General features: G+C 39.4%; 1 protein-coding gene across 1 annotated transcript in view; it reads left to right on the forward strand.

The window, feature by feature from the left end:
- Nucleotide 1: 1 nt before the first annotated feature.
- The window catches only part of MAPK12 (mitogen-activated protein kinase 12), a gene marked incomplete at its 5' end in the record, with an annotated part of 41,111 nt that continues 28,178 nt past the window's right edge, over nt 2-12,934 (forward strand). The window contains 4 exons of the mRNA XM_026867999.1: nt 2-96; nt 330-459; nt 10,176-10,234; nt 11,938-12,049. Of these exons, the coding sequence (XP_026723800.1) occupies nt 2-96; nt 330-459; nt 10,176-10,234; nt 11,938-12,049 (396 nt within the window). The remainder of the gene's footprint in view (nt 97-329; nt 460-10,175; nt 10,235-11,937; nt 12,050-12,934) is intronic.

Here is a 12,934-nt window from a genome sequence, read left to right on the forward strand (position 1 = left end):
GGCCGGCCCCGGCCCGCGGTTTCCCGGGAGCGGCAGCGCCCCCAGAAGCGGTGTGTTGGCCCTTGGGACGGGACACCTGGATTGGGTCGTGTTGGGGTTTGTGGGATTTCATTTCCGTTTGGGGGGGGTTCTTCCTCTCCAGATGTCCCTCCTTAAAGCTTTTGGAAACCGGGTACTTTTCATTGCGGGGCCTGGCAGCCTTCTAAAGGAAGGGGGGTTGCTTTGGGCAGGCCGCAGGCTGAGGTAGTGCGGGCAGGATGCAGCCGCTCGCTGGCGTTTGCGATCTCGCTTCAGTCCTTGCTCACCAAACTCTTCCTTTCCCCTTAAAGCTCAGCCGTTGATGGAAGATGTGGTACCAAAGTGGCCATTAAGAAATTGTACCGCCCATTTCAGTCTGAACTCTTCGCCAAAAGAGCCTACCGAGAGCTGCGCCTCCTGAAACACATGAAACATGAAAACGTGAGTTCGGTCATTAGCAGCTATCCCCCCCAAGGCCGAAGTTTACACACCCTAAAAACAAAGAAAATTGTGCAGAGTTGGACAAGGCAGTTGTGTGGCTGCATGGAATTATGGAATCTTTGGCCTGTCTTATGTCTGTCTGGCCTTTATCTACAAACATCGGTTTGCACAAACCAGACTATCCCGTGGGAAACACTGCTTCATTTCCATGTAGGAAAGGTTGGGTGGGGAAGGTTAGGACCGTGGTAGAATTTGTGCTCAGAACTAGTGAGAGAGATTAAGGACCAGAAATTACCATCTCCATCACTATGTTCCTGTGAGGTGCAGAAGAGTGCAGAGCATGGGGCTGTGCCTGTGGGTCTCAGGTGCTGGCATCTCTTTTTTTGTCTGAACTTGCATGAAGATGGCTATGATGCACATGTATATCTTAGGGGAGGGGACAGGGTTTTCCTTTTTTTTTTTTTTTTTAATTGATTCATGAAGCATTTGAAAGTTTTGGGCTCATACTAATGTGAAACAAGAGAAGTTTATGAATGACTAAATAAATTGCTTTACTGGGATAGGATACAGAGCTCTGCACAGATTTCCATGTAATGTATATGTAATGTGGAAGAAGAACAGCTGTGGAAAGAAGTGTTGAAAGTGTCATTGAGATACTTAGTCCCAATAGTGCTTAGTGGTTTAACGAAAAAAATAAAGGAGGAGACATTTGTGTGAAATCAGCTCTTATGGAATCAAAGCATGGAGGATTTCAGGTGAGAAGGGTCCCAGTGTGTGCTTGGACGATCACAGTAGTGATTTTAAATGCTCTTCATGAAGGATGCACGTGAAAAAAACAAGAGTTTTGAGTGAATCGTTAAAACAATGGTTAAAATCTGATTTAAAATGTTAATAATATAGGAGATTAGAGCATTGCTCCATTCAGATAGCCTTCAAGGAAAGCTAAGAGATTGAAAGCGAGGATGAGAGAAACTGGTAATAGCCTGTCATTGCCATTTAACATTATAGTAATAAGATTGTTAGTACCAACAATATATGAGTTCGTTTTGAAGAATAATCTGTGGGCTATCCTGACTATCCAGAATACAACAGACCTTTCTGTGACTGTTAACATTGTAGTCTGAATCTTTTAATATATTTGATCGTTTTACTTGATGGTATCTTTGAAGTAACCACATCATAACCACTGCTGTATATGCTAAAGAGTTAACATTTGCAGGGAACTTCTGTGTCATGCATGGGCTTTCATACTCTCAGCATTTTCTTTACTCAACATTTGGGAGCAGAGCAGCTCGTGCAGTTGCCAAGCTCCTAACTGTGTCCAGAATTTTGAGATTTTTTTTTCTTCCATTTCCCAGAATAATCTGTTTGGTAGCATATTCCACTCTTGGTGGTTTTCATGCGGTGTGTGCCCTTCAGGATAATACTCTGGAACCCCTCCATGGACTCGTTTGATAATTAAAGAGTCTAGAAGAAAATGCTCACTGGGGAATGTAAACACGATCTGTAAAAGTTACAAATCAATATATATGAAGGAAGGGAATAATTTATGGTCTTGGGAAACAGTTTGGGCTACAGAAAGAAGAATACTAAGGAAATGTTTTACCATTAATTATGGCATATATCTACTAATTAGAGAACAAAGACTGAATAAATGATCCTTCAGGGATTCATGGGCACCGTGGAGGCAGAAGCTGACTACTCCACCCATCCACAGTGGGGCTGTCATGGCAGTACAGCCCATCCAGGAGAATTTCCATCTTCCATCTCAGCCTCGCACCCTTCTGTCAGTCGTTTCGCCCACAGTGAATTAGGAATAGCAACAATGCCTTTTAGGATTTCTAGACCCTGTGCTGATCTCGGGATACTTCTTTAGCTGCTCCACCCATCCAAAATTAAACCAGAGTGGCTGTATTACTCCTCATCAGGATTTGCAGCTCCCATTTTGACCCACCACCATTCTGTCAAAGAGCCTCTTTTTTGCATATTTCTACCAAAGGATGAATTTACGGGCAGACAGTAAGGTCCTTTCCCATTCAAACCAACAGTCCACAATGTGCTGTACACACCTTTCATGATATGTACAGTAGTCGCAGGACAGCTGCCTGTTCTCTGTCATTACCATTGTGGCTTCCATGGGTCTGGCAGTGGAGTTTTGAATGGGCACCACTCAGATGAGTCTGTATCTCCTTAAAACAGAAATTAGTAGAGTAGAACAGTGATTAAGTGTCTTCCCTGATTTTTCTGTTAACTAACATGTTATAGTATACTTCTATAAAAAAGCAGTTATCCATCTTTCTGGCTGTAGTATCAATACAACTGCTATTAAAAATTAATAAAACTGAAGTAATTGTTTCAAAGACCACAGTAAAAGAGCAATGCCACTGTTATCTCTGTCTTGGGTGTTGGTAATCTTAAGCATGTAGAGGACGTGGTGTGTGATAGCTGGTCTAATGGTATTGCCACTATAGATTAGATTTGGGATATTGTTGCAGGATTGCACTAATCTGCCAGTACAGATCCTCATCTTGCTTTTTTCATATTTCAGGATATAAACTATTTCAAGGTTCTGTGTATCTGATAGTTAAAATTGCATCAAATTTTCTCTTCTGATCTGTTTGTCTTTCAAAATTACTTCTGTAATTGTGATGCATTTGATGTTGGATTACATAAAGAGAGTGATGTTTCGTTTGTTTTGCCATGATTAACTCTCAGTGGACCATCCCTGCCCTTCATAGCTTTTAGGAAAGTGTTGTGTTAAGCATGTAGCAATACATTATCACAGTTTATTTAACTTTATGCTGTATTCAGAATGATGGAAGAAATTGTAATTGTCTGTCATACTATATTAAAAATAGCTTCTCTGATCCTCCATTAAGGTAGCAGAAGATACCATTAAACCTGTGCCACAGTGATATAATTCATCAGCATGTCATGCCCCAGTGAAGAAAATGGAGGAAAACTTCTGCTTAATACCCTGGGTGACCTCCATTATAGACCCTTTGAGAAATATGCTCATCTCCTTAATGTGAAAGGGGTTTAGGATGACCAGTGGTCCTGTGAAAATGAATACAGGAGTCATCCTACTGAATCTTACTGGTATTGTATTCTACCTCATAAGGTAAAATTAAAGGGTCAGTTTGCTTGTCTATTTAGGCATTTTCAGGAGGAGGCAACTCTGGTTGCTGGCATGACCATCTTACATTATATATGCTAGACATTTGTTCTACCTAATGGCTCTCAAGTGGGACATTGCTTAAATGTACTGAGGAATATTTCTGTATAAACAGTGCAGACTTGGTAGCATGGGACTTCTCATCAACCTTTTGCAAAGAAATGCAGGGGAGAAATAGTGTTGAGGACCGTGGGGCAGAGGCTGTGTGTGAAGAGGACGAGACCTGTCTTTAGGAGATAAATCACTGTCTTTCGTGGCACTGGTATCCTTTTTTTTTTTTGGTAGGCCTTTTAATTTGAGAGGATCTGGGATGTTTCAGAAACATCACAAACTACTTCTACTGCTAAGAAGCATTCTAACCCAGATCAATTCCTTAGACATTGCCAAAAAAAAAAGTTAGTTTCCAGTGGGATAAGCTGCCGGATCACTCTGTAGCTGCATAAACAGATACTCTGGCACAAGAGAGGGAATGGTGTGAAAATGAGGAATAAAAACAGCTGAGGCAGAATGAAGAAAGCTGTGTTTTGGTTTGGGTTTTTTTCTTCGTTTATTCATGCTAGTTTGAAGTATTCATCCCACTACAGCCTTAGCAGCTCTTGGCTCTTTCTTTGGCATCTACTGCACCTTGTATAAAAGAACAGGCTGTTTACCTTTAGGAAATTTTTTTCAGTACTGCTGCTTTTTTTCCTTGTTTCTTTTCATTTTGAGTTCAGTTAAAGTGAGGACCCTTAAAACTATTGTGACTCTGACTCAAAACCAAAACCAGTGAAATTATATTCAGCATGCTAACTTTGGCCCTGGCCTTGGCTCTCAGATGTTTGCATAGCTCTGCATTCGTGTATTCTTCTGAAGTTAATGGAGATGTCTGTGTGTGTAAAGCTAAACCCAGACAAGTAAGTGGAGGTGCAGAACCTTTAGTTTCATTTGGCAAATAACTTGGATTTTACTATGCATTTGGACTGCAAGTGATGTCATGATACCCACTTTTATTGCAACAACTGCACAGTGGCTCGTACTGGTCCAGTCCTGGTGCCATTCCCACCTCTCAGTTTGCTAACATAAGTTTTGAAGTTGCCAGCAGGAGTGCAAAATAGCTGGTGAGGGGAGATGACACTGGGGACAAGGAGATAAAAGCAGTGGCTTGTGCTGATGTCTTGTGTAAAAACAGAGTGCAGATTTTATCAGTGTGATACATGTGCATGTGTGTACATATGTGTCTACCTCTGTCTACATATAAGCACCCCCACAAATTCTGATGCAGTTCTACCAACCTAAGTTATAAATGTGTTTCTGGCATAAAATTTTTGACAAATGCCCATTAAACGTTTCTTGGGTTGGTTAATATTCTGCAGATGTTTTCCTGGAAACCCTGGATGTAAGAGGCAACTGCAGTTATTTGTTTAAAGGTACTCTATGTTATGCTCTCATTCATTGCTCTGAGCGGAAATTATCCTCTGGTGTATTCCTACATCTGAAGACCAGTGTGTGTTTTGCATTATGAGAACGATGTAGCTTTTTTTTCCCCCTTCTGGAAGGAATTCGGGTATCCAACAGACACCAAATTGTCTGTTTCTACAGCTATGTTATTGAGGATGATGCAGTCCTTCACTTTTAGGTTGGCTAATATTTAATTCTGTTGATTTCTTTATTTTGAAAAAATGTTGAGCTTTTTATTTACAACTACACAGTGTCAACACAGGGAAGAGTTTGTTCCAGAGAAAATAGTGGGGCGCTCCATGTTCCTCCCTGAGAAAATCTTAACTGTCACCTTTTACAGTTCATCTAGCCTGATGTGAGCATTGGAAGAGCAGCAGCCTCTGCAGTGTACAAAATCAGACCAACAAGGGACTTGTAGTTGAGTGATGCCTTTACAGATGAAAGCATGCTCACTGTGTTAGATTTCCTGCAGCAAGTCCTGCAGTACTGCACTAGCTAAAAATTCACATCCTTTGGGTGCACAAGTGCAATTAAAGTGCAGTTCTGGAGTCCTGGCTGGAAATGACAAATCTTATGGGTCCTTATGAACGCAAAAATACAGTTATAACTGGATAGTTTATTGCTGTCAAAATGTTGTAGGGGAGAAACATTCCTGGCTGCTTTTCTGTGGGCTGAAAGCTTAGTATAGCTAGGGAGCTAACAGGACACCAAATTATTTTGGTACTCAGAAGCCAATAAATCAACATAGTGGTATTGCTTTAACTTCTGCTTATTTTCATAAACCTGCCTGATAAGTGTTTTATATAGGCTGGGCTTCAGCTCATAGCCATTTATTCACACCTCAGCCTTGGGTACTAATAAAGCAGACTGATTAGCTAGCTTAGTTCAGTAAATTAAAATAAGAATGACAGCACTGAAAACCAAACCTTTTCTTTGGATTACTATCCAATCCAGAGATGAAGATGTGACTGCCTGCAGGATTTGGATCTGTCCAGTGTTACATATGGGTCCTTTGAGAGAAGAGTACAGTGACCCTCATGGGTACAGCTTATGTCTGGTGATGTGCTGACTGGTGGGAGGAAAGGAAAGGATCTCTCAGCCCACCAGCAGGCATCCCTCCTGTCATGTAGCAGTAATCAGTGAGGAAGAAAGGTGACTGTGGTGCAAGCTTTGTGTGTCGTTAGCTAAAATTTTTAAAAGATTGAGACTTCTTAGTATGGTAAAAGGATGCAGGTGCACTGTCATGTGAAATAGTGCAGGAACATGAAGTTGAAGCTAACCCTGCAGAAAATTTAATGCAGCATAATGCATAGTTCAGTGCACCCCAACAGGGATCTCTCTTAAAAAATGTATGTGCGTTTGTAGCCTGAGGGCCAAAGCCTTTCAAATTCACTGTGTTTTCATGCATAACATCCGCAAGAGAAGGCAGCGCTTACTGCATAAGAGACATAACCTACATTACTTATTAATTTATATAAGATCCAAGTCTTTCACTGATGTGGTGCTGCTTACATCAGAAGCTTTCCTTAACAGACGTGCAGTGATCCTTGAATAAAAGTAATGCAAGACATGAAAGTGCAGGGGAAGATAGAGATGAGGAGCTCTGTTGTGCTCCACTGCTGGAATAATGTTTGAAAAAGAAGGCAGCTGAGAAGGGAAGGGCAGAAACCACCTACCAGCACAAATCTGTTATTTATTTGTTGACAGCAGTTAAAGTTGGTCTGAATGGTCAGTATAAATGTCTGGGGGGGATGGATGGTAGGGATGAGAAAGGCTGGAGACACTGCTGCCCATTCCCCACTGGCTTCATAGGGAAGACACACAGTCAACAAAGTGAATATATTGAATAAAAGCATAGCTGTGGGAAACGAGTTAGACCCAGTAGATGGGTGGTTTTGCTGTTACTGTGGTTTTGCTTTGCCGAAAGATGGAAGAGAACAGTATTACATTCTCTCCTTGAGACACAAGCAAAGAAGGTACTTCAGTGGAGACTGGAGAAATCCTAGTTGGTGTTCAGTCAGATGGGCAGTAGGAAGAAAGGTGCATCCTTTGTGGGCTAATTCATTCTAGAAATTGCCTTTTGGCAGAGTTAATGAATCAAAAAATGAGACCCTGAAAAGGCAGTGCTGCTGCTGGTTTCCACAGATGCTTTTCATTGCCATCACAGAGTGTTCTGGGTTTGTTCCTCAGCTGTGCTTCCATCTCTGATAGTATCTGTAAGTGCTGAATTAACACCAAAAATAGAGCTACAGAAGGTTTCAGAGATACCTCTGTTACATTTTGCATAGGCCCTACTATGAAAAAAAAATATTCTTGTAATTGTTTTACAGTATCTTACTTTTGTGTTGGGGTGTTATCTTTAATTATCATAAAGGTTTTTTATGAATACTGTATTTAATTGAGAGCATTTTAGACAGATGCAGGATTTTCCATAATATTATAGAGGAGGGAGTTTCCTACACTTTGTCCGGTTCTTTTCCTTTTCTTGAAGAAGTAGCTGAAGTTGTATCTTTCTCAGAGGATTTATTTTACCCTGTATCTCCTTGTGCTTAACACATCTGCAGAAAGCTGTGACCTAAATGGATATACTAATGACTCTTCCAGTACAGGAAAATCATCCCAAAATGGCAGCTATTAAATGAAGATCATCGAGGAAAAGGAAATACATCCCTCACTTTTATTTTTAAATTGATTAACTATTAGTATGTCTTACCATTTTGGATACTAAAATGGATTTCAGGGTTTTTAGGACCCTTGCTTTGTAAAGCAATAAAAGGAGTACTGTGAAATCCTTGGCATGTTAGAAGATTTTTGTGGTTCATGATTTTATATTCCCTTCAGTGGGAGCTGAGCATTGGTCTCAGTGATATTCTTCACTGCAGAGGATTTGCAGCAATGATAGGCTTGTCTCCATGAGTTTGCAGCCTTACTTCCAAAGTAATACATACCGTATATCAGGTAGCATTAAGTAACTACTGGGAACTCTGTTTACTTGAATGGAGCAGCAGTAAAATGTTAGTGTACTTAATTAAGTGTGTCTTGGTGCTGGTATGTTCTTTATGAAAACATGTTCCCATGCTCCTGAGTTTCACAGCAGGTGCCTGATAATGCCTCGGCACACAGAGGGATGCGGTATGGTGGCTGCACTATTTCATCCTCTGCTGTGTCCCTTCTTTTTATTGTGGTGTCCCTATGTCTTTCACTGTGGTTTATTTTCTTACATTTCTTGCTTAGGTAAATGAAGGCATGGAAATGTCCTTGAGGAGTACAAGCAGGACTTCTGAAAAAGTGGGGCTTAATAGGGAAAGAAGTGCATATTGGATAAAATTACTGTTAAAAAATTAACTTCCTTCTTTTTAATACTGAAATCTTTGGAGAGCACACAACTTTTCTGGCTGTGTATGCTCTGTGTGTGTACACACACTGCCTTAGGAAATGCCCATAGAGCTGCATTATGCTCCATTGTTGTCACATACATATACTGAATTCCTCTCTCCTCCCTTTTTCTCCCTGCCTCCATAGAGAAATGGAAAGCCTCATGTAAAACTGTCCTGAAAAAAAATAAGAATAAAAAAGTTCTTGCTGTAGTGTTAGCACTGAAGGTATTACTTCAAATAATAACCACATGCTCCGTGGGTTTAATTATTGTTTTATGGTAGTTCTATTATTCTTATTTAATTAGTTTCATATAACAGTCCTTGGGAAAATATCATTAGTGAATTTTTTTAAAAGATATGTGTGGCTGCAAAGAAGAAGAGTTGTAATTGTCTGTCTTCGTCTTTATTAGTTTTTCTATCTTGTTCATCATTATAAAATTTTGATAATATCCAGGCTAACTGCAGTAGGTCCCCCTGAATGAGGAAAAGACAAAAATATGTACAATAATGATTTCATCACAGTTAACAAAGTGGAATTTTCAGTCCTCCTCCTACTGTTTTGATAGTAACATCAGACAGCATAATATGCATTACCCTGGGTTCTTGCTTGCAGTTCCTAATTTTAATCAATTTTAGTTTAATGTACAATCTGATGTCCTTAAATTTTATGGCTGTGGAGATAGGTCTGAACAAGGCTATAAAGATTATTAGTCTTTTAGCTTGCTTTCCTGCAAACCCCTGCACACTCCTGTCCTCATGGCAGCCTGCACCTGGGAAACGCCACAAGCAGGCCAGGGCTTGGGAGGCTTCCTCCAAGTAGACAGAAATGGTCATGAATTAGTAGTAGAAGTAGAAAAGAAGCAACTCTAAAAACCTGTGCTATTTAGGCACTGCCTGGATTAAAAAGCATCCAAGCTGAGATCTGGCTTTAGACAATTCCAGCTACATCTTTTGGAGCATTTAGTTCTGTATATTTAAATTTCTGGTGTTTAATGGGCTTGAGAGAAGCAGAGACAGTTACCATGATGCATCTAGCCAGTTGGTATAGCTCTGCTGAAAGCCGTGCTATTACAGTAGGAAAAACCGTGGTGGGACATGTGTTTTACTAGATTGAACTTTCTCTGTTGAGTGATAGAATGATTTTGTTTGACAAAAATACTTTTAAGGAGAACCTAAGGTATAAAAGCCATAGTAAATCATATTAAGCTCTTGATAATGTACTGTTTATAAAAAGTTTAGTTCTAGTTTCTTCCCCAATTAGATATTGTAGTCTCTGTACCTAAATTACCCTGTCACTGAAATTAGAACATGTTTAAAGTGGTGTTGTTTGTCAGGCAGCAGGCCCAGATAGATGAATAGCACAATTGCTTCAGGTTATAACCTAGTTTGTCTGCTTTATTGACACTTCAGTGGTTCAGGTTAAAAGATGCTCTCTCCTCTTACATTAAACTGTTAGCCTCTGAACTTTTTGTTCAAGTAAATACTTCTTAAATTTTTTTTTATCACAGGGTCAAACAACCCTCAGAGTTATAAAATTCAACACAAAACTTGGTGTTGCTAAGTAGGCACTACTTTAGGTATTCTTTATGCCATCTTTATGCCTGTAGCTAATGTGTCACTATGGAAATGTTTCTGATTATAGTTTTTCACTTATGTAATTCAGGAATTTTTGTGTTAAATCAGTATTAATCTTGGTTTTTTTCCTCTCCCCCCTTCCTTATTTTTAGGTCATTGGAATATTGGATGTGTTCACACCAGATTTAACACTGGAGAAGTTTAATGACTTGTAAGTTCTAAGTTGTTTGTTGTTTGGGAGCAGGGCATTGTTGCTTGTGCAGGAGGAAGGTTGTTGCCTTTTTAACTGGAGAATTCCAAAGTTGTGGCTTTGTGGATTTTTTCTGAATTTCCTCTTAACATAACTCTTACATGCAACTTCAAACTTGGTATACCAAGGTTTTCAGATGGTCATTAGAACCAGTTACCTTTCAGCCCTTAATAAATGGCAGTTTGGTGGATTTCCTAATTCACCTTTCTGATTTCTTACCCTAAGGTCTAGATTGCCCAAATGGTAGGTCAATTCTTAACCCAAGCAAGTAGGCTGCAAATGATTCCTGCTATGTGACATGTCCCAGTGTGATCCATTCTAATTCAAGAATTAATTAAAAAATGCTGATGCTGCTGAATTTTTTAGTGATTATCTGCACAGTGGTCTGTTGTACTGCCTGACTAGTTTCCCAGTCCAGTGGTCTGAACAGAACATCATATATATAATTTCTAGCACCAGGCATGTACATCTCCCTGGCCTTTTAGCAGCATCTCAGACAAGATATTTATCATGTCTGCTGTTTTGCTTGTGGATCCTGCTGCAATTCTTGTGAATTAGAGCCACTAGATAAATAGTGGACAGAAGTCCTTTTGAGCTTAATGTAGATTTCATGTTACATTCATAGAACTGTTCTGGATTTCATCTAATGTAGCTGTATATCAAAACCAGCCTTGCATATTTCTATGTTAACAAAGAAAGCTTTTTAACAGGAAAACGTAGAAAATTAAGTAGAGAAAGCATGAACCATATGTTCACATTGTTGTTTATAGTTACAATTCTAATAGAATAGATGAAGTTTTCCTACAGGTTTAATAGTAGAAATCAGCAGAATTATAATTTGCATATTTTAACCAGAGGAAACCTGTTTACGTCTAAATAATAAAATTTGTAGTTTTGAAACTGATCACATCTAATTCTTCCCTTCATGAAAATGCATCCGCTCGTCTTCATAAGAGAAAAACTGATGACTTTATCCTCAGGTACCAGATGTGACTGGTTCAGTCTGTGTTCAGATCTGACTTTAAGGATAGACTCTGAAGAATGAATTTACCACAAGCAATGTGAAGAACAGTTTTGGATCTTAAGTGAAGATTAACCTTGAAGTACCAGCTTGGTATTCTCAGGCTTTCTGTTGCTGGTGTCCCTTACCAGTACTAAGTACTGAAGATCCCAGTTTATTATCCCAGATGAAAATTAATGGAAGTTATTGTTGCCTCCTAATTTGATCATCTATTTCTGTTAAGTCCGACCTTGTCTGTTTGAATGAACCATCTAGGCGGTTTGGTTGCTGCTTGTTCAGTGCTATGGCCATGATTGTGAGATACGTAGCATTGTGTTAATGTCTTCATTTTCTGTGTAGCTGTCTGTGAAATATCACATGCCTCTTGGTTAGGTTCTTTCTAACTAGTTCAGAATCTGCACTCTTCTAATAACTAGCAACTTTCTGTAGTCAGGATCAGGGTTGGGCAATACCTCTTTATGACAAACAAATTAGATAAAATCAGAGAAATTTGGAGGGCAGGGGCATGATGATGGCCTTGTTTGGTAAATGGAATGATCCATAATTTAATATTGTCACAGAACTATAACATGCAATTGTGTTTCAATTTATTTGACAAATTAAAGTTATTCTGTCCTTTCTCCTTTCCTTTTTTTTTTTTAAGCTACCTTGTCATGCCATTTATGGGAACAGACTTGAGTAAGATAATGAAGCATGAGAAACTAACTGAAGATAGAATCCAATTCCTGGTATATCAGATGCTGAAAGGCTTAAAGGTTTGCCATTTTTATTTTGATTTCACAATCTTTTTTCCTAGTAAATCATTATGGAGAGCTATAAATGCTTATTATTTGAGAGTGGGATAAAATTTGTCTCACTTTGTATAGGAAAAGTAATGACATTCTGCATAACAGTTGTTTTGTGATGATAAATGTTATATTGGGTTTTTTGTATGATGGTTTTGTCTGTGGCTTTTTTCAAGGAAGAAGAGAGGATAATCATTCAAGATCTATGTAGTACATTGATCCAGGATGATCTTTGTTTCTTTGTTTGAGTACACCAGAACATCCCTGTTGTGATTTTTAGTTGCCTTCCCCAGTAGCTGATTGTGGTGCTGCTTTGCCGTATCTCTTACTGTGGCTAGTTAGGGAGCATAGAGGCTAAGAATGAAACCACTGCTGAGTTCAGAGGTAGGACTCTGCTTGCCTTGAGCCCTCAGCTATGTCATCAGCTTCAAATTTCTCTAATTTGAACGTGTTTCTGTGGCTTACCAATACTGGTCTGACACGCTGTTGCTAAGACACTTGACACCTAACTTGCTCTAAGTGTAGTATCCTTCTGTGCTCTTCTGAGGAGCATATTTATGTATGTATATATGTGTATATATATATATATGGGATGGGGGGGAGTATGGATGCATGTGTGTGTATATATGTTTATATCATACCTATATGTATGGTATAATATGTATATGGTATATATGTACCATACATATCTGTCAACTTGTAGATGTGATATTTTGGGGTGAAAAGTCTTGACATTGAGAGGGACTCTGAGCCCCATTGACTCCTAGTGCTCACACTGGTTTGGGAAGTGTTCAAGGACCACTGCAAGTGCTAGTTTGGTCCCCGTGTGTTAAAGTCCAGCTCTGCAAAGTACTA

Source organism: Athene cunicularia (assembly GCF_003259725.1).
Source record: "Athene cunicularia isolate RWA chromosome 1 unlocalized genomic scaffold, athCun1 chr1_part2, whole genome shotgun sequence".
Lineage (NCBI taxonomy): Eukaryota > Metazoa > Chordata > Aves > Strigiformes > Strigidae > Athene > Athene cunicularia.